At 45.9% G+C, this 19,725-nt stretch overlaps 1 protein-coding gene across 4 annotated transcripts in view; it reads right to left on the minus strand.

Annotated features, from left to right (window-relative positions):
- Positions 1-432: 432 nt before the first annotated feature.
- BRD10 (bromodomain containing 10) overlaps positions 433-19,725 on the minus strand; it is a 653,586-nt gene continuing 634,293 nt past the window's right edge. For all 4 annotated transcript variants that reach the window (XM_069626025.1, XM_069626024.1, XM_069626027.1 and 1 more), the window contains one exon: positions 433-4,590. In XM_069626025.1, coding sequence (XP_069482126.1) covers positions 1,019-4,590 — 3,572 coding nt within the window. In that variant the 3' untranslated portion in view covers positions 433-1,018. The remainder of the gene's footprint in view (positions 4,591-19,725) is intronic.

Below are 19,725 nucleotides of genomic sequence, written 5' to 3' on the forward strand. Positions count from 1 at the left end.
CAGGCAATCTGTACCTTCTGGGATCTGAAGCCCAGACCTATCCCAAGTTTTATAACCAGCCAGACGTGAGGATCAGAAAGGAAGACAAGAATGTCTGCATTGAAACATCAAGCAAGATCGCAATCTCCAAAAAAGAAAGCAAAATCTTGAAACACAGATTGAGAGATGCTCTTAGGAAAGAGTTGTTACATTGTTACCCAAACTGTAAGGTATAGGAAAATGAACTGCCGTAGATTGAGCAGGTCTGTAGGTTGTGTAACCTAGGCAAATGCCCACCATTGATATAATCTGGCCTCAACCTGTAGGCTTATGCACCTGGCCAGCAGGTTTGGCAGTCTGAGCCGTCATTCATACATTGAATTCATGTACGGGCATTTTTTACATTGATTTTAACAGATAGACCACTCTTGAAAACCGCACAAGACAAAGCGGTACAGAGGCCTGGTTTATTACATGCAGATTTGCCTGCATTGTGACTAAACAGTACACTGGTCAAAAATTACTAAAATACTTTAAAAAAACTATACATTATGTAAACAAAACATAAATAAGACATTATCCTTTATACATATTTAGAACATATTATTGGTGCTTTGAAAATATCTACAATTTTTACAACAAATTTTGCATTTTAAATGCATAAATATTTCTTTTTTTACAGAATTTTTACAAATGTAGAAAGAAGATTCTAGACAATGCAACAATGTTCAAATGTTAAGAGAAAATAGGTTGATAATGTGCAAAATGCTAGACTATGCTAAAACGAAACTAACTTCTTTTATATTATCCAATTCAGATACATGTATGAAATATTAAAAAACAATGAACAAAACGGAAGTTCGCTGCTTCTAAACAACCCTCTCTACCATAGTAAAAACAATGTAACCAACCATAAAGGTCTATAGTAAGTTAACTATGTATCAAATACTGTTTCAACAGTGTAGTCTTATCGAAAAACGATTTCTTCCAAATAGAAAGATGGAAAATATTTATAAAGTTCAGTCAGCCAAATGTATGCTCAGGAGGCATCAATGTTCACAGTATCCGAGCCAGAAGAGAGAGCTGTGGGAAATAGTGTAGGCAACGTTTTATTGGGAGAATCTACAACATGAAAGCTACCTGGAGGAAGCGGTGAAAATTGAGTAATTGAAGTATTAATAGAATTCAAGATGGCTCCCTCTGGGCTAACCAACAGCTTTTTTACAGATGAATCCAAATGCAATGTTGAAGTGCTACTTGGCAACTGAGCACTGCAACCATGCATTGGAGGGAATACAGATGTTTTAGCCACAGGGGTTGACTTGGGCCTTGGTATAGAAGCAACTATGTTTGCAGTAGACGCTGCAGATGCTCTGCCCACTGTATTCACAACATGCAGAATTGAATGATTTGGGGGAGTAACAGCAGTCCCGAGAGAGCTGCCGATATTTGTAGAGCTCTTCAGTGGATGCTTTGGAAGTTGCCAAGAGACGCTACCTTGTATGTTATTGGGAATGGCTGAATTATTAAGAGGCATTTGTACACCTTGGGTGGTGTTACCCAATTGTGGTCCTTGTCTTGAATTAGTTGATATGAGGAGCACATGGCTTCCAGCAACAAGTCCATGAGGTGGAACTACAAACCGAGTGCCGTTTATCATAATCTGTGTTCCAGGAGCTAAAGGTGTACTGGTATTCAGAACTATTTTCTGCTGAACACAGCTTTCCCCAAATTGACCTACCTGATTGGTGAAAGGTGAAACTATTGTAGGCTGCATGACTGAGGAAACCCCTGGTTCAGAACTACAAGGAAGTAGAGCATTGTTTGTGGAAGGAGGAAGAGAAGCAAAGTTAGAAATACCAATTACTTTGCTTACATTGGTTGAAGAAGATGGAACAATAGTTTGAGGTTTTTGAATGTTTGAACTAGTTATCAATGATCCTGCATTGCCTGGGGGCGGCAAACATAGCAATGTCTGTGGCTGTCCTTTTGGAGAAGGCACGCATGGCACAGGCATGGGAGCCAAATTCTTTTGAGCGTTTGTCACTGAAGCAGGAAGGGAAACTACATTTGGGAACAAGGTTGTTGGAATACTCTGAGGAGCCATTGCAGATTGCGTAGTGGAAATCAATACAGATGATGCAAGATGACTGGTTTTTACTGTAGATATAGCCACACTGTTAGGAGTACAAAGACGATTACCTACAAAAGGCAAAATTCGGGGACCACTGTCATTTCCATGATTAAGCAGGTCAGTATTTGGTGTTGCAATTGAAGCATTACTCTTTGTGGCTGAAATAGAGCCAATGCATGTATTCACAGTAGTTCCTGTACAACTATTTGATTCTCTTACTCCAACAACTGACTCGTTAGCAGATGACGTATTTTGGTTCATCGTACACAGTGGAACTAAATTACTGGCCGTCACGGGCAAGACAAAACCTTTATTTGGGTTGTCATTGGTCCTTCTGTAAGGTGCATTTTGCAATAGGTTAAAAGGTGGAACATTTAGTGCTGATCCAGTTGTATTTATAATAGTCTGTCCAATGTTTAGTCCAATTTTCACTTCCTTAACTTGGGAAACAGACGATGGAGTCAATTTAATTGGTGCCCCAGCAGTCGATGGTATTAGGACAAGATGGGGCTTTTCGGATGTGTTAAGAAATGCTTTCCCAAGAACAGAAGGTAGGACTTGCTTAGCTGATTCTGCTGCAACACTACCAACCGAGGAGCCACTTGAAATGTTTGTATTGAGGAAAACAAATTTTTGTGGTGCAGCAGCGCTGGAGGTTGGTGTGGGAATGGTACCGACTGTTGCAGGATTGCTTGGTGCGATACCAGGAGGCGTAACTATCAAAAGTTTTTGAACTGGAGCTCCGCTGATTACATTTACGTTACCTGGATTAGCAGTTTCATTAACAGTGTGTTGCTTGTCGGTCTTATGTACAATTTCAGATGGAGTAGGTGCGACAGGGGGGTTCACAACACTTCTAATTTGTCCCATGCAGACAGAATCCACAGAGCCCAAAGAAGCTCCAGCCGCGTTTATCGAAGCAAGTGAAGTGCATGAAGTTGTTGGTAACCACGAATTTGACAGTGTACTGGAAGACAAGAATTTATGTGAATGCATATTCTTGTCCACAAGGTGACCAAAGCTTTTAGCACTGGGTTGACCTGTTGCAAGCTTCACGTGTTTCCCTATAAGGGGATTTAAACCTGCGGGGCTAGAAACAGATGGAGATGAGGAAAACTGGGACACAGTAGACTGCGCAAAGGGTAAAACAGTAGACATAGTAGTTGTGGCCGGTAAAGATGACACAGTAGAGCATGGTAATGTTGTGACTCTTGGTAACAAAAAGGCTTGCGTCTGAGGTGTGCAAGTAAAAACTGAACTTGTAGTCAGACTGTTCGTTGAACACTTCCCCAGGTTTGCCTGTACCTTTACAACACCAGTATTACCACCTCGTGTTCGGACAAGAATCGATTGTGAATCCCGGATACAAATAGTTTTTAGCTCTTGATTTATTTCTGATGAATTACTGGCCTTTTGTACGGTTTCATTTGTAGTGACAACTAAATTACCTGAATCATCGCTTGATGTTGCCAAGGAGATTGAAGGCAGAACAGCTGTGGAAACACTGGATAAGGTTGAAGATATGGGGAATGTTGTAGTTGTAATTGTACTAATTTCGCTTAGGTTTGCCTGTGTTTGTGAGGCGGATTGAACTGGCTTTGGTGATGGAGGTGAAAGGACTGGATGGCCCAATGTTGCTAAATGTGCAAAGTTTTTTTTAACCATAGAACTAGGTAAGTGCAAAAGATCCTCTCGAAGAAAAGTTGAAGAAAAGGAAGAATCTACATTTGTAGCTTGAGGGAAAGGTGCACATTGTTGCTCTGCAGATTTCAGCTGCAAAGGCAGACTTTCTTTAAAGGCAGATGTACCTTCTTTTTGTTGGAGAAAGAAGTTTTTAGGCAAAATAATAACTTGTTGCATACGTTTTTCTCCAGTTTTAGGGTCAAGAACAGGTTGCACTTGAATCTTCACAGAGTTTGATTGTAAATCAACTGGAACACACTGTCCACCTGGCATTTTGTAAACTACTTGCAATGGATTCCTAGTACTAGCAGAGAAAGTTGATTTTGTTGGGCTGGACTCTGCAGAGGATACAGCTGAAATTTCAGAATGATTTATGTTTTTGCACAAGTTAGGCATCAGCTGATTTGATAAGGTCACTTTGTTCCCAGAATTCTTAGCCAATAGGGCCTGAATAGGAGTGATGAATTTCTGACCACTAAATGATGTTTCTGAATCTTTCGAGCAAAGAGCCTGCTGAGCTTCTGATTTGGTGTGTTTTAATTCACCAGAACAGCAGTCATTCCTTGGGTTTCCTTCCATGCAATGAGTTTCGGACTCACAAATACCCAATTTAATTTTCTTGTTCGGCAAACTGTTTTGTGTACCATCCTCACAACAGTCGTGCTTGCACGGTCGCTTACATGTTTTAGGTAGCGTTGTAGGCATTTCTGGTGTAAGTATTTCCTCTGGGAAAAGTTCCTTACATTGCAGCGGGCTCTTCTCAGCCAACCCCATATCTGGGAGATTTGAGTCACCTGAAAAATAAATAGGAGCTTGTAAATAGCCGAACACAGTTGATGGCTTGTCAAAACAGACAATCTCGTTTTTTTTCACATTATACTTATTGATTTCCAGTATAGCATATCACTGTGATAAGCAGCACGATTCTTGTACCAATTAGTGTTAGACAAGCAGCCACTGCATACAAAGACCATGAGAAAGTATTATTGACACAGCACAGTTATGAACTATCACTTTCAGCCGATTTAGACCATAGGTAATGTGTAAGGAAGGACCAGAAATTGTTTGGATTAAAGTTGGTCGGTAACAGCTCTACAGGTGTCTTTTGCCCAGAGCAGGCCATCATGCAAAGTCTGCACCAGAGAGGGGGTGCACACCTACTTTAAGATATCGATTAACGTCCAGCTGTAGTGATAAACCTACACAGCTGCACACAGGTTGTGCAATATTTTTTACAGAGCACGACAGCCAAAACAGATCTTCAGTTTATTATACTTTAGCAGTATCAGCATTATACAGTGAATATTACTACATAATTTAAAGCATATGTGGGGGGGCATCCAGACACATCTACAGCATTGCTAAAATCAAGATGAATGCCTCACTCTAATTTGCACAGAATCAGCAGGCTTTTCAACACTTGGTTCCTTTGTGGGAGGCTAGATTCTGAAGGGATGTTTCTATTTTTTCTCCATATTTTGGAGATCTAGCCCATGGGGCAACAGCCCAGCCAGACTGGGGAAGAATTGCACCTTTGCCATTCCCCTTGCCAGTCCACCCCAGGCTTGGACTTGCTTCAGGAAAGGATTTAGGAAAAGAGGACTTCTGATAAGATGATATGATATTTATAACGCGCCTATACACAAGTGTTTCAAGGCGCAACAAGGTGGGGGGTTGGGGGGGACAAGGGCAGGGGACAAAGATCCTACTAGGCCAAGTGTCATTCAGATCGTGCAAGTGCATGGGAAGGGGGGAAGGAAAAGTGTGCAGGGGAAGGGAGAGGGGAAGTGCAGAAAATGGGGGGAAAAAATGGGATAAATAAGAATAAATAACGGCCAGCTGGTGGCAAGTGCAAGGAAGTGCAGACAAAAGTGCTACTGGGGGACTGTAGGGATACAGAATGGTCCCCAGGTGCAGGGTTGCCAGGGAGGCAGTGCAAGTGGGCAAATTGACGGGACCTAGGCCAGAGATCAGAGAGGGTGGCCAGGTAACCCGAGCAGTTTCAGTCAGAAAATCAGCAGGGGAGAGGGGGAGACAAAGCAGAGGCAAAGAGGAAGGTTTTGAGGTGTTTCAGGAACCGGAGATGGTTCTCCTAGAGTTTCAGGGAAGCAGGAAGGCTGTTCCAGAGAGGTCCCAGCCGAAGAGAGTAATCTTCCACCAACTCGTTGCTTCGAGAAGCGACTGACACTGAGGGAGTTTGAGGCGGATGAGTGAAGAGCTCGAGAAGGAAGATATTTAGGAAGAGAGAGTTGAAGGTATTGCGGTCCCAGACCCCAGAACGCCTTGTGTACAATGCAGGGGGTTTTGAACTTAATCCTCACAGCCACTCGGAGCCAGTGCAGAGATTTCAGTCCTGGAGAGATACGTTCACTGGGATTGAGGCCAAGGACAAGTCATGCAGTCCTGTTCAGGATAAGTTGAAGAGGTCGGAGGATAGAGGCAGGTAGATTTAGATAGAGGCGGTTAGAATAGTCCAGCTTAGAGAGAACCAGGGCTCTGGAGACCGTGAGCTTCTGGGGGGAGGAAAGGAAGGATACCTCTAAGGAGGTGCAACTGGTAGTGTGACTTCTTAGAGACTTCAGAGATGTGAGAGGAGAAGGAGAGAGCAGAGTCGAAGATGACCCCAAGGTTTTTAGCCTTGCAAGTGGGAGTAGGAAGAGGCCCAAGAGATGCCGGCCAGAGAGCTGCAGGGAATGAGGGAGGGGGTGTGCCGATGAGTAGAATCTCAGTCTTACTGGCATTAAGGCAGAGGTCGTTGGCGGTACACCACTCCTGGATGGAAGACAGACAGTCGGAGATGAGGGAAGGAGAGGAGGAGGCCGAGGGTAGCCTGAAGATGAGCAAGGTATCGTCCGCATAGCACTGAAAGTTGGGACAGAGAGCTGTGATGCGGTGGGCAAGGAGTGGCAGGTATTGGTTGAACAGCCAGGGAGAGAGGTTGGATCCCTGGGGGACACCACAGGTAGAGAAAAAGATGTCTGAGAGGAAGGACCCCAGTTGGACCTGGGTGGGTCGTTTGGAGAGGAAAGAAGTCAGCCACGCCAGAGCCTGACCAGCGATACCCAGGTTATCACGCAGGCGGTTGAGCAGGATGACATGATTGACTGTCGAAGGCAGAAGAGAGGTCAAGCAAGATGACAACGCACTGGGTATTAGAGTCAAGGTTGGTGAGCAGGTCTTCACGGATGTTCAGGAGAGCAGTTTGTGCTTCTGGCAGCTCTGAAGCCAGACTGATGGTCATGAAGTCGACCAACAGATTCAGTGTGGAGATTGAGCTGGGAGATGGCCAGTTTCTCCAGGAGCTTGCCCAGGAAGGGAGTGATGGAGATTGGGCGATAGTTAGCTGGGTAGGAGGGGTCTGCAGAGAGTTTCTTTAGAAGAGGGTGCACAAGGGAGTGCTTTAGGGAGGAAGGGAAGACTCCAGTGGCGAAGGAGTGGTTGCAGAAATCAGCCAGGGCAGGAGCCAGGGAGTCAATGTGGTCCTTGATAGTTTGGAGGAACAGGGGTGAACCTGTTTCGACGAGACTTTCATAGTTCGGACTTGTCTAGAAACCTTGTCTGCAGAGAAAAGGGGAAAGACCGAGAAGGAGGGAAGAGGGGTGGCAGAGGAAGGGCCAGAGGAAGAGCAGGGAGTAGAAGGGGGAGGCGAAAGGAGGAGAGTAAGGACAGGATGTCCTGAGTTTTAGAAATGAAGTGAGAAGCCAGAGCCGTGCAGAGGCCCTGGGAAGGGACAGGAGAGGTAGACACTGCGGCAGGATTGGCCAGTTCCTTGCAGATTTTAAAGAGTTCAGCCGAGTTGTTAGATGCCGCAGAGACGCAGGCTTGGATATGAGCTCTCTTCTTGGTGAGGACGGAGAGCCGATATTGCCTTTGCAGCAGGCCAGTTTGTCAGAGGATGAACTTGAAGCACGCCATTTCCTCTCGGTCACCCTACAGCTGCGGTTTAGGGTGACGAGGACCGAGTCATACCAGGAGTTGCACTTGGCTTTGGGCTTCAGGCAGATTCTCGTGACAGGGGAAAGGATATCAAGTGTATCAGATATAGAAGAGTGGAGCGTGGAGAGGGCTGTGTCAGGGTGAGAGTTAGCCAGAGGGAGAGGAGGGGGTGAGAAGGTGGCGGCGAAAGCCTCAACTGACATACGCTTCATGGGTCGGATGACCGAGAAGGTGGGAGGCAGTGAAGGAGGAGGCTTGGCCTGCAGGTTAGGGAGGGTGAGGTGGGAGGATAGGAGAAAGTGGTCACTCCAGGAGAGAGGAGTGGAGAGAGGGACAGAGAGGGGAAGGTCTGAAGAGATCAGTACATTGAGAGTGTGCCCTGCAGAGTGAGTCGGGCCAGAGGGGAGAATGGTGAGTGAGAGAGTCGCAGAGGTCGCGAAAGAGTCCAGAAGGAGGACATGAGGCATCCAATTGGATGTTGAAGTCTCCAAGAAGGAGGAGTTGAGTGGTAGAGGCCTGGAGTGAGGAGGAGAGGTCTGCCCATTCAGAGAGGAAGGAAGAAATCTGACCAGGTGGCCGATAGATAGTAGCCACTGTAAGGGAATGGCTAGGGGAGAGAGAAAGCCTGCAGACGAGGCATTCAAAAGAGGAGTAGGCCTGCGTACGAGTGACAGAGGCAGGAATCCACTCAGGGAAGATAAGGGCTACACCCCCACCAGAGCGGTAGGGCCTGGGCGCGGAGAGGATCTTGTAGCCATCAGGTAGGAGTGTGTCAAAGCTGGTGACGGAGCTGGCCGTAAATCATGTCTCAGTGAGACCAAGGACATCGAGGTCAAGTTCTTCAAGAAGGCGGCAGATAGAGGAATGTTTGACAGCGGAGCGGGAGTTCAGAGTGGCAATGCCATTCTCAGAAGCTGATCAGAAGAAATGCAGTCATTTCTTCTGATCAGCTGACTGAAGATCTGTGGATGACTCCCGAAGAGGCCTGGCATCACTTCCTGCTTTTGGCCCAGTGAAGCCCTGCTGGACTACATGATCTGCGAAGGCCCTCATTGGTGCTTCAACCATTGGACTGGTGAGACCAATCAGTCACTCTGCCTTCTCGAGATCAAGCCATCCTGAGCCCTCGCAATCGTCCCTGGATCACACGGTGGACCGACAAGCTCTCCAATGGGGTACCTCAACAGAAGCGTCACTGTTCTGCGTCGACATCCAGAACTTTGGTGGTTGCCAGCTTGTGACACGTAGCCATCCTGGCAATCCCATCAAGGGGTGCTGTCCAGGAAGGTCTTTTTCAAGCACAAGTGGAGAGACGCCTGCTGTCATCCATGTGCAGTGACTGTCGATGGAACCAGCCTTCCCCTGTCTGGCAGTGTCCTGAAGAGGACTGCATCGGTGGCTGCTGCATTTCATCGTTGCAAAGGGTTGCACTCAGGCTGCTGGACACTACCGGAAGGATCGTTGCACCCACAGCTCTTTAACATCTTCTACTGGATCCAACACATGAAAACCTACTTCCTGCGATTCCCAGTCGACTTGCCTAGACACTTGGGAAAATCAGAGTCGGGGGGGTGAGTACTCGCAAAGCATTCAGCCGTCCCAGTCTCCCTTATTATAAACTGTAGAATACATTTTGGTTTATTCCATCGCTTTTTGATTTTTTGATCCAAAAGCTGTAATATTGATAAGTCTTCTAGAACATTTTTTGCCACCAAAAGCACTCATCCTACATCTGTCCCCTCTCCTAGAAGAAGCTTTGTGACTTTTGGGAACAAGGCCGAACACAACATAGGACTTGGACTTATAAAGTTCTTGTGAACTGGGTTATCCCTACAGCATCACTACATACCTTGTTTCTGCTAAAAAGATATTGTATGCATGTCTACAAACCTAAGGTGAATGGATGTATGTTTGATAACTTGTGTGATACTACTTGATTAATTTTTCTAGTGTGTCTTGGGACCATAATATAGTATTTTTGTACTTCTAACATGAATTATGGTGTGCCTCACTGTGAATCCCCAACACCCCTCACTTTCTCCTCAGACTAAGCCATGACCCACTCTCCACGCTTATCTTGATTGGGTTTGGCTAGCCTCTCAGTGTATCCCTGTTCATCAGAACTAGGGTGACCTTCTATAATCAGTCCACCAGGTCATATTGTAGAAATCCATCTCAACAGGCATACATACCCAAGACAGATGGAAAAAGTAAACATTATGCTAACAAATCGAGCATGGTCCAGTAGCTGTTGGATCAAATTTAACTATGCAAAGGGATGCAAGTCCATCTGGTGAAGGAAGTTAATATGCTTATAGTTCAGACACCTAAAATGCATACATTTTGTATGCCACAAATCTTCAATGGTCATCTCCAAAACAGTCACCGCTATTTAAATAAACCTTTGCCTTGCCTCTTTTTTAGCGCTAGTCTAGATCGGGCTGAAATCCCCTTGCAAATAGAAGCAGCTATCGTTACATATCGCAGGAATTAATTTTCTGTAAACCTTGGTGAGGCACACTGCCAATTCACCACCCAAATAAAAGAAATGAAGTGAACAGACAAGGGGCACTCAAGCTCAAAGACATGTTCAAGACATAAATTAATGTATAAACAAATCAAAGTTCATAAAATTAACATTCGTTTTTTTTTTTAAAATTGCCAGAATCAAATTTAAATGCAAGGCCTAGAATACTGTCCAGAAAGAAATATAGAGGCTACATATTGTAGATCTCTCTCATTTAACTATTGCAAGCCAACATGGTAGCCACAAAATTATTTGGGTCCCCACTCTTAAATCGAAACAGAGGAGCGCAGCTCTGAAGATGGGGAGGTCTATTGTGTTTTTTCCAGCTTTACATTCTGGGCATTGATCGAGTGATCATGACAAAGATAGTGTGTGGTGAGAGAGCCACTAAATAATAGGTTTCCAATTTGGGTACTCCAGAGTGCCCCCTCCCTCTTCAGTTGAGTGGATCCCATTGCAACCTGGAGAGCTTGCCAGCTCACACATCTTGTAAATTCTGCTTTCAGTAGAGAAGATAGTTTGGCAGTGCAGTTAAAAAAAAAAAGGGAATATTTTATATGTTGCCAACACTACCATTGAGGATACTTTATTTTTTTGCTAAATCTCTTCATTAAATGTTTTCAAATAACAGAAGCAACCACATCCTCCCCTCCCCCAACCCATGCCCCAGCCCTTGCCAAATGGCCAATGAGGTCCACACCACCCCGCATGCCTGCTCATGGTCTTCTGGACCACGTCTCTTAGGTGTCGATGGTCTGTCCATTGTTCCCTTGCCCTTCCAATGCATGATGCTACCTGTGCTTCAGGGAAGGGTGGGGGGACGGGGGGCGGTGGGGGTCGATCAGCAGAAGTTTGTAAATCATTCAGAAGCATGATCCATGCAAGTCCTTTGCTCTCACTCCCTTCCCGCCTCCCCAGGGCTTGCACTAACCGCTGTTCTGCTACCCATCTCTGTGCATCGGCCAGCCACTGTGCCAGCGTAAGGCCCAGAGGGCTTTTCCATGCAATTGCCAACCTACGTTTTGCCAGCGGAAAGTCCCTGGGTCCACTACAAACGCGCCCCCCAGAGCTCCTCTCAGATGCAATTCCCTGGAGCAGAACAGATTGCAATTCCTGTTGAGACTGGCCACGAACAGATCCACTTGAGGGGTTCCCCAAAGGGTGAAGATCTCTTGAAGGAATTCCTGAGCTAGCTCACACGTGAGAGACTGTCCTGCATGCTAAGAGCGTCAGCCGCCGTATTCTCCTCTCCAGCCAGATAAACAGCTACGAGAGAGATTCCTTCTTGCAGTACCCAAAACCAGAGCTGCATTGACTCTGCAGTGGTAGTGATCTAAACCCCCTCTTTTGTTGAGGTAATGCATGGCCACTGCTTCGTCCATCATTATCAGCACATTCTTTTCCCCGTACAGTGGGCAGAAAGGCAATCGGCTCTAGTCAGATTGCCTGCGGCTCTAAAAGGTTGATGTGTAGTTTGGACTCCGATGGAGACAAGCAACTGTTGATTGTCAGATTGCTGGTGTGGGCTCCCCAACCTGTGAGGGAGGCATCCGTAACTACTGTTATCCCCAGACATGGTTGCCAAAAGGCTCCCCCTTCAACACATTCTCCTTGCAGGCCCACCACAGGAGATCCTGCACAACCTTGCTCAGGACCTGGAGTAGATCTGTCATGTTCAAGCCTCAATTTCAAGATGGGTCTAAATACTCAGTCTTGTTCAGGGATGAAAAGGGTTCAGGGAGCACCACCCCTGGTTCCTCTCTGCCACAGGCACCGGCTCTATGGCACATTTCTCCAGTAGGATGGCAAGGAGCGGATCCGGAACCCTGCGGAAGTGACTTCCCAGTGGACAATCGGGAGGCCTTCTTACGAAAGAGAGGCAGTAACCTTGGGCTATAGTTTGAAAGGTCCAAGCATCTGAAGTAATGTCCTGCCACTCTTCCAAATGCTGAGTCAGCCTGCTCCCCACTACGGTCCTGTGGACCAAAGCCTCAGTGGTTTTGGGGTAGCTGTGGTGGCAGCTGATGGCAAGGAGGCTGGAGCTGCTTGTGTGGTTTTCCATCTTGACCTTGTCTACCACGAGGAAGTGTTCTCTGGCCCCTTTGATTGGCCTGACCCAGTGTCTTTCCGAAAAATGAATATCAAAAGGATCGTCCCTCCATGATTGAGGAGCTGAGAGGGTTTGCTGCTGCAGAATTGCTGCAACTAGCAACTTTGCTGCTGCCTTAGATGATTGACATTTTTCTAAACTCTCATCACCTTTGCTGCCAAACAAGTGGGAGCCATTGAAGGGCACGTTTAACAATCTAGCCTGAACGTCAGGCGCAAATCCAGATTTCCGCAGCCAAGTGAACCTGTGCTAAACAGTACTGGCTGCCATCGCCCAGCTGACAGTCAGCTGTATCAAGCCCAGACTGCGACACGCACATAGCCTCCTTTCCATCTTTAATGATGTTTAGACACCATCCCCTTCAATCCCTTCTGGAATTTGGCCCGCAGCCATAGCTATGACATCGCATAGTGTGTAGGAAAACTTGGCCAGAGCACAAGTGTCATTATGGAATTTAACACCATGCTACTGGCAGAGAAAATTCTTAACCAATGTGTCAAATCTTTTGTCATCCCCGTCAGGTGGTGTAGGCAGCAGCCCTGGATGAGGTGGCAGCCTGCACTACCAAACTGTCAGGTGACCAAACTGTCAGGTGACAATGTTTAGACAGGAAGTCTGGATACACACAAGAAGGCTTATACTTCCCTGTGAGCGTCCCAATTGGTTATCACCGTTTTTTTTTTTAAAGCAGTATGAAAGGGTAGGATGGGATCCTTCTGAGGACCCTTATACAAATGATCAGTTAGGTCATACTGCTCAAACTTCAACAGGCCTCCACCAACCTAAATATTGTTTCCCCATCTCCTACGTGCCCTATAAGAGGCATCTGCATAAGCAGAGGGCTCTGGATTGGCTAACTCCACCTCAGGAGAGGTGTCAAGGTCACTTGCATCCCTCAATGAGTCTACTAGATGGTGCTTAGACTCCTCTGAAATGAAAGCATCAGGAGCATTAGGTTTCTCAAATTCCAGGCCAAAAGATGGAGTGTCTTGTTCAGAAGCTTCATCTTCTGCACAAACCGAGGACATTGAGAAAAGTCACTTCTTGGCTGAGGATTGTAAACCTTCGAGGGTTCAGTCGATGACGATGGCAAAGCCAAAGTCCCTGACCCGAGACCCGTTGAGGTAGTCGAAGGGTGAAGACTAGTCTTCTCCTTTTCTCAAAGTTCTGAGTCTTTGAGGGGTTGACAGCTGTGTGCCCTGGCTCGAGGGTGCATGAGCAGAAAACCTTTTAGACACCTTCTCAGCCTTACGAGGCTCGATAGGGTCCAAGCTCTTCGTCGGCTCTCTTGAAGGTGCGGGAGAAGCTGCTTTCTCAAATATCTTCAACATTCAGAGGCAGAAATCCTCCCACTCGGCTTTAGAAGCTGACTTACCTGAAAAAAACGACCTTGCTGATCAGGCAAGGAGTCAAAGGACGAAGAGCTCGATCTATGCCTCTTCTTGGCTACTTCTGGGAGGGCGAAGATAAAGACTGATGTGATCTATTTCCAGACAGCGAGCGCTTCTGAATGCACTTTCATGGTGCTGGCTCACCCCTTGAGCTCTTATCACAAGACCTCTTCTAAGGAGTCGATGGGGATTTGAAGGGGGCCTACCGACAGCAAGTTTTCCCTTCCTCTCCTTCAATGCCTGACAGGATCTGCAGTCTTCCTTTTTGTACTTGATTCCCAGGCACCAGAGACAAGAGCCAATTTTTGGAGTTGACATTTTGAAAAACAACTCGACATAAAATATATATGAGTCGGTGACGTCATGCTCGACTGTGGACAGAGTCCGCCAAGGGGCACAAATCGACAACGCACAGTGCCCGCTGCTGAGAAAAAAAAGTTTCTGAAGCAGCCAAGGCTGGATGGAAGATATCAAAGAGGGCACAATCCATTCGAAACCTGCTTACACAGATAAACTGAACTAGGCATCACCTAAAACCCCAAATCCACTTACTCTAGTGGTGGCAACCAACCATGGAAACAATTCAGATTTGCTTCAACTGATAAGGCCAGAGAACTACGCCAAATATATGGACTTCTAATATAGGTGGCAGCTATATTGATCTGTAGTTGTCTTGCATATAAAATAGTTAACCTGCATATAAATATATCAACACACTGAAAAACAAAACGCTTCAGCGTGCATGATCCTACTGAAGGAAGCACACTAAGGGCTCATTAATGAGAGCAAAAAAGGATCAGGGAAAGGCCACAACCCTGACTGCTACACGATGGGAACAGGTCAGAAGCAAAGCCACATTTGATTACTCCAGCAACTGGATCCTTGAACAGTAGACTTTGTAGTGACCACCAACTGCCATTCATCTTAATGAATTAAATATAAAGAGCATTCTACAGAATAAGAGACCTTTTCAGTATCAAGTAGCATAGCCACAGTTGGGACATTTGTATTTGTGCTACTGTAGCAAATATATGCCTGAAGAAAGCTTGAGTAGTAGACTTATTAGGAGTGCCTGGCTATGGCACCTAGAAGCGGAGGGTAGCCCATCTACTTCACTTAGATGTATGAGGATAGCCTGTTTTATGGTGCTTGAAGATTAACTAGGATAGCCTGTCTACTGCACTTAGACTTGGTATTGCACCTAGAAGATTCATGATGTTCGCCTGTCACGCTGGGAAGATCTACAAGGACAGCCAATTAATTTCACATAGAGGATATATGCAGGTAACCTTAAGATTGCACTTGAAAGATTTGAGGGTAGCCCGTCTATTGCGCTTAGAAGGCTGTCTAATAGACAGGCAACACTCAGACTATCCGATCACACAGCTAGATCAGAGACAAGGCTCCACCCCAGCCTCAAGGTACTTATTCATGCACTACTTCAGTGGACATCGGCTGCAGGCAAGACTACGCACCTCTGTACATTAGAAAGCTGTGACGACCTACAACCAATACATTCAGTCTAGCTGGACACAGTCTCTTCCGCTTGCGCACTCTCCAGACCACCCCAGCACCCATCCACATGTGTGACTTTCATGGGTAGCTTACTGTAGCTCGGCCTGCCCACCCAACCACCTATCTTTTCAAAATGCACACAGCATTCTAATCCTGCTGACAATTTTACCATACCTTGGACTTCCATTCTCCGAGGGCATTCCAGCTACAAGCACATTGAGGCCATACTAATGGGTAAAAGGCACTATATAAATGACAAACTACTACTTGAGCAACTGTCTGGTACAAAACTATATTGGTCCAGCAAGACGAGCAAGGACTATCATTGGCAATGTTGTCCATACTTACTAGTTACAGGGGTGGTTATGACTAGCATTTCAGACCATCCTTAATAACCAATTTCAGGAGTATTTTGTAGGCTTTGCTTGTGATGGAGCAGAGTATATAGTCCACCATGGACTCTTAGTACACTTACCGAAAACAAACAAAGGGGCAAACTATTTGTAAAAGTTGATAGGTATTCCATCAGAGCAGTAAGTGATACTAGTGGTAACGCCTTTTATTGCGTCACTTCTTTGAGGGAGGTACTAAATGCTCCATTTGATCAATCACAGTCTTCCAGCTTTCAGGCTAAACTAGCACATCCTTGTCCAGGTACATGTAGAAATCTGTTTATCCCAGTGGTCATTGTGACAGACCATAGATAAGACACTCTCAGAAATGAAGTGTACAAATTGGTTTATTTGGGATTATGCGCAGGTTAATGCCAAAATAACAAGCAGGGTGGATGAAAGGTAACTGATGTCTCTTCCAAGTTCTTTAGCGGATCTCTTTGTGGAGTCTCTGTCCACTTTAGCATGTTTGAAGGTGCATTTTGATTGTTGAGGGGGTCTAAAATAATTATCTACAGTGTGTACAAATGGTGGGAGTCAAACTGGTTCCCTGGCATTTAGATACAGGGCGGCTGAACCCTTTCGTCAGGTGTGCCGGTCTTGATGGTCCAGGGTAGCAGGGTGTGTACTTGGCAGACAGGCCCAACCATATAGTCCCCTTTATTACATATGTCCTAGTGCCTCAACTGGGTTTGCCCTTCTTGTTGGCACACAGCATGCATGTGCCTCCGCACACTGTGGGTTCCCTCCGATATCCCAGATCCTCATTCTGGGCTTGAACCCACTGAGGCTTTCCGGTACTTAAAAAAAAATCCCCAACTTGTCATCCTCCAACAACCTCCTAAACTCCTTTGACACTGCCAATCCCCTCTGACAATACTGCTACCCCCTCCTTAAATGCTCCAACCTCCCCCAACAGCTCTCCCACCTTCTGAGGTTCCACAATATCCTCAGATAACTTTCCCACCTCCCCCTTAATTCTCCCAAACTCCTGCATCAATTCTCCTCCACCCTGTTCTTATGGCAATCTTTCTTCCTGCCACTTCCAAGACCTCACTGTTAAACCTTCCTACACACCCCTTCCTCCTCTCCTGCCTTCAGATGCCAAAGCAGCTCTCTCTCCATCCCCCTTCTCCCATCCAAAATGCTACCAGCTCGCCATACTGTGCACCTAGTCTGCAAACCTTTTCAGCAACCCACATACCTCAGGGATTTGCAGCTTATTGTATAGGTCTTGGCCTCTCCTCTGGAATGGGCTCCAAAACAATAGGCTGTAGCTATGACAGGCGGGGAGGGATTTACTGTGATTGGCAGTGGGCTTTAGAGTAAGGCAATAAGATGCTGGGGCAGCCATATTGGTTTATACTAGTCTGCTCTTCCTGCCCGTCTGCAGCTCTCATGCCCAGTCAGCTGCTGAATGCTACCTTCCCCTGAAGCTGCTTTTGGCCTTCTCCAGTTTTCTTCAGGTCAGGCTTATCATTACAATCTCCTTTGGAGAGAGAGAGACTGTAGAAATGGGGTGTCCTGTTGAAGGGCTTTACTCCCCCCACCTTCCCTTCTCAGACAAATGTGGGTTCCCAAGTGCCATCTTGCCTGGTGATGGAAAAGATCCTGTGGGTTGGCTCTCCTTTGCCAGGTTTTTCTGGTTCCAGTAACAAAGGAGGTTTTCACACTCCAGGTTTTCCTTCGGCAAACCAGGGGGGGTGGGGGTGGTAAGATTCCTTGAGATGTTGTGTTCTTTTCTAATCTGCCCCCCTATGGCCTGGTTAATGATGGTGGGGTTCTTTTATGTGGAGACATTGCCATCATTTGAGTCATGTGACACTCTCCAGCTATGAAAGGGAGCTGCAGAGGTGTCCCAGAGGGTTGAAGGATCACCCCTGAATCCCAGCAGGGGAACACATTACTGGTGGTAACGTCCATCCTAGTGCAGTAAAGTCTCAGATAATGGTAGAAAAACGATTCACGTGGAAATGCTCACCTTACCTTTCAGTCTCTGCATGGTCTCTACATTCGTTCTACCTACATACTGCTTTATAGTCTCTGCGAGAAACTCGCTGGATGATGACCTGCCCCATATTACTTGGCAGACACTGTTGTGCATAAAAGTTAGTCTCTCTGGAGGCTAGGTCACAAACCTGTGCAGCTTTCGGCAAATGGCAACTAGAGATTTCTCTTTGACCTATTTTCTAGCTCCGCCTCCAAGCTTGCACAACTCAACCTCAGACTTTGTTCCAGATAGCTTGCAGTACTGTCGCCTCGTTAGTTATATAACTGCATTGTAGCATGACCTTACAAGTCGCAACCTTCTTGACTGGGCTCTTGTTAGAAGAGATCTCCCTTCTGCAACCCCGATTTAGAGGCACAATTAGATAATGATTCTGCCTTGAGCCTCCAACAACTCAGTGTTTGGAGTTTGCTGGCAAGGTGTAACTAACAGCATTTGGGAGTGGTTCTGTAATACACAGGTCAGAATTGTGTATCATGATGTATACAGTAGTACAGCTGGAGAAGTAAAACATATCTATTCTGGATACAGATCATGCATGGTTGGGTAAAAGATGTATTCGTGGTTTAGGCCATGAATTGGTCTCCAGAGATCAACTTTTTCCACGGGCCCTGGATATTCCAAGGTATTTTCTGCAGACAAAATGTGCCCTTGCACTTACTGAGGCCCTATCAAGGTTGTTCAAGAATCGTATTAATATCCCCTTCTATAAGAAATTTGGTGGTCAGGAAATCGGACATTTACTGAGTAAGAAAACAATTTGGGGAATCAAAGTTCAGTGCATATACATTCTCTAGTGTAAAAGCAAACCCAGCCATTTTTCCAGAGACTAACAAATCTGTTTGGATAAACATGTACTCTGTTGCATCGGCACTACAGTCACCAATAACTAAGCATAAGGACCCCACTAATGTGAGAAGAAAAGCTTGCAAACTAGTGAGTTTTCCCATGACTTAGTAAACCCAGAGTGACCCTCCTGCAGCATAACTAGTTTGATGTGAGGCATATTTAGGTAAGCAAATACTTTACAGACTTATTACATTGGGGCCTTTGATATTCCATGTTAAACACAACAGGGCACTTGCGAGTGCAATATATTAAATTGGGTACAGTTTGTTCGGAAATATTTTCTTTTTGCACCTTCCCCTCCCTAGAGTCCTAGGGGACGCCCCCCCCCCACCTTTCTTGTCCCTTGTTTTGAGCCCTGTCCTGACATTCTGGAGGCAAGTAAAGCCTTGTGCTTTACTTCCCTTGCCCGTTTTTCTCATTCTTATGGGGAAACCGACTAGTCCCCAATACTGTCGGTACTGAGAAACTGTCTTTATGAATGCTTGTATTGTTACAATTACACATGTAGCACCTGGGAGAGCACTTATCCTGGGTCAGCCACTGTCCACAGTGGAAACCCCTCACACTCCTAGAGCAGCTGGCGAGTTGAGGCGCATAGCAACCTACAATTAATTAGATGTTAAGAGGAGATGGGATACATAACCGGACACTAAGGTGGATTGCTATAGGGATCCAACAGGGACCCTCAAAAAAAAAAAAAAAAAATTCACTTATTACTAATTCCCCATTCTCTTTTTTTTTTATAAATCAGTTTGTTTACCAAAAAGAACCAGTGAGAAAAGAGGACAAAAACAAAGGTCGCATTGCGTAGGTACAACTTATCAATGGTCATAAGACAGTAATAAGAATACTTGTGTGCATGACTCAAGTCAGCAGGGGATGAGTGCCTCGAGCTACTGCGCTCCAGGATATAGTGGATTTAGCGCCTGCTAGGTCGTTACAATGTTAAATGTTCAAAGTTCCTGTCCATTTCCCCCAGACCTTCAGAAACTTCCCAGGGCAACCCCTGGCATTGTAGATTTGTTTCACTAAGGATGCACATCTGTCCACTTCATTGATCCAGCGACTAAAGCTCAGCCTGTCTGGAGAGCCACACATAGCAGCAGTAAGTCTCCTTCCCAGTCTCAATGCCACTGACACCGACAGAAATGTATTTTCATGTTTGGTGAATTCCACTCCTTCCAACCCCCAGATTCCCAGT

Source organism: Ambystoma mexicanum, chromosome 6p, assembly GCF_040938575.1.
Source record: "Ambystoma mexicanum isolate Mex_15411 chromosome 6p, UKY_AmexF1_1, whole genome shotgun sequence".
In the NCBI taxonomy this organism is placed as follows: domain Eukaryota; kingdom Metazoa; phylum Chordata; class Amphibia; order Caudata; family Ambystomatidae; genus Ambystoma; species Ambystoma mexicanum.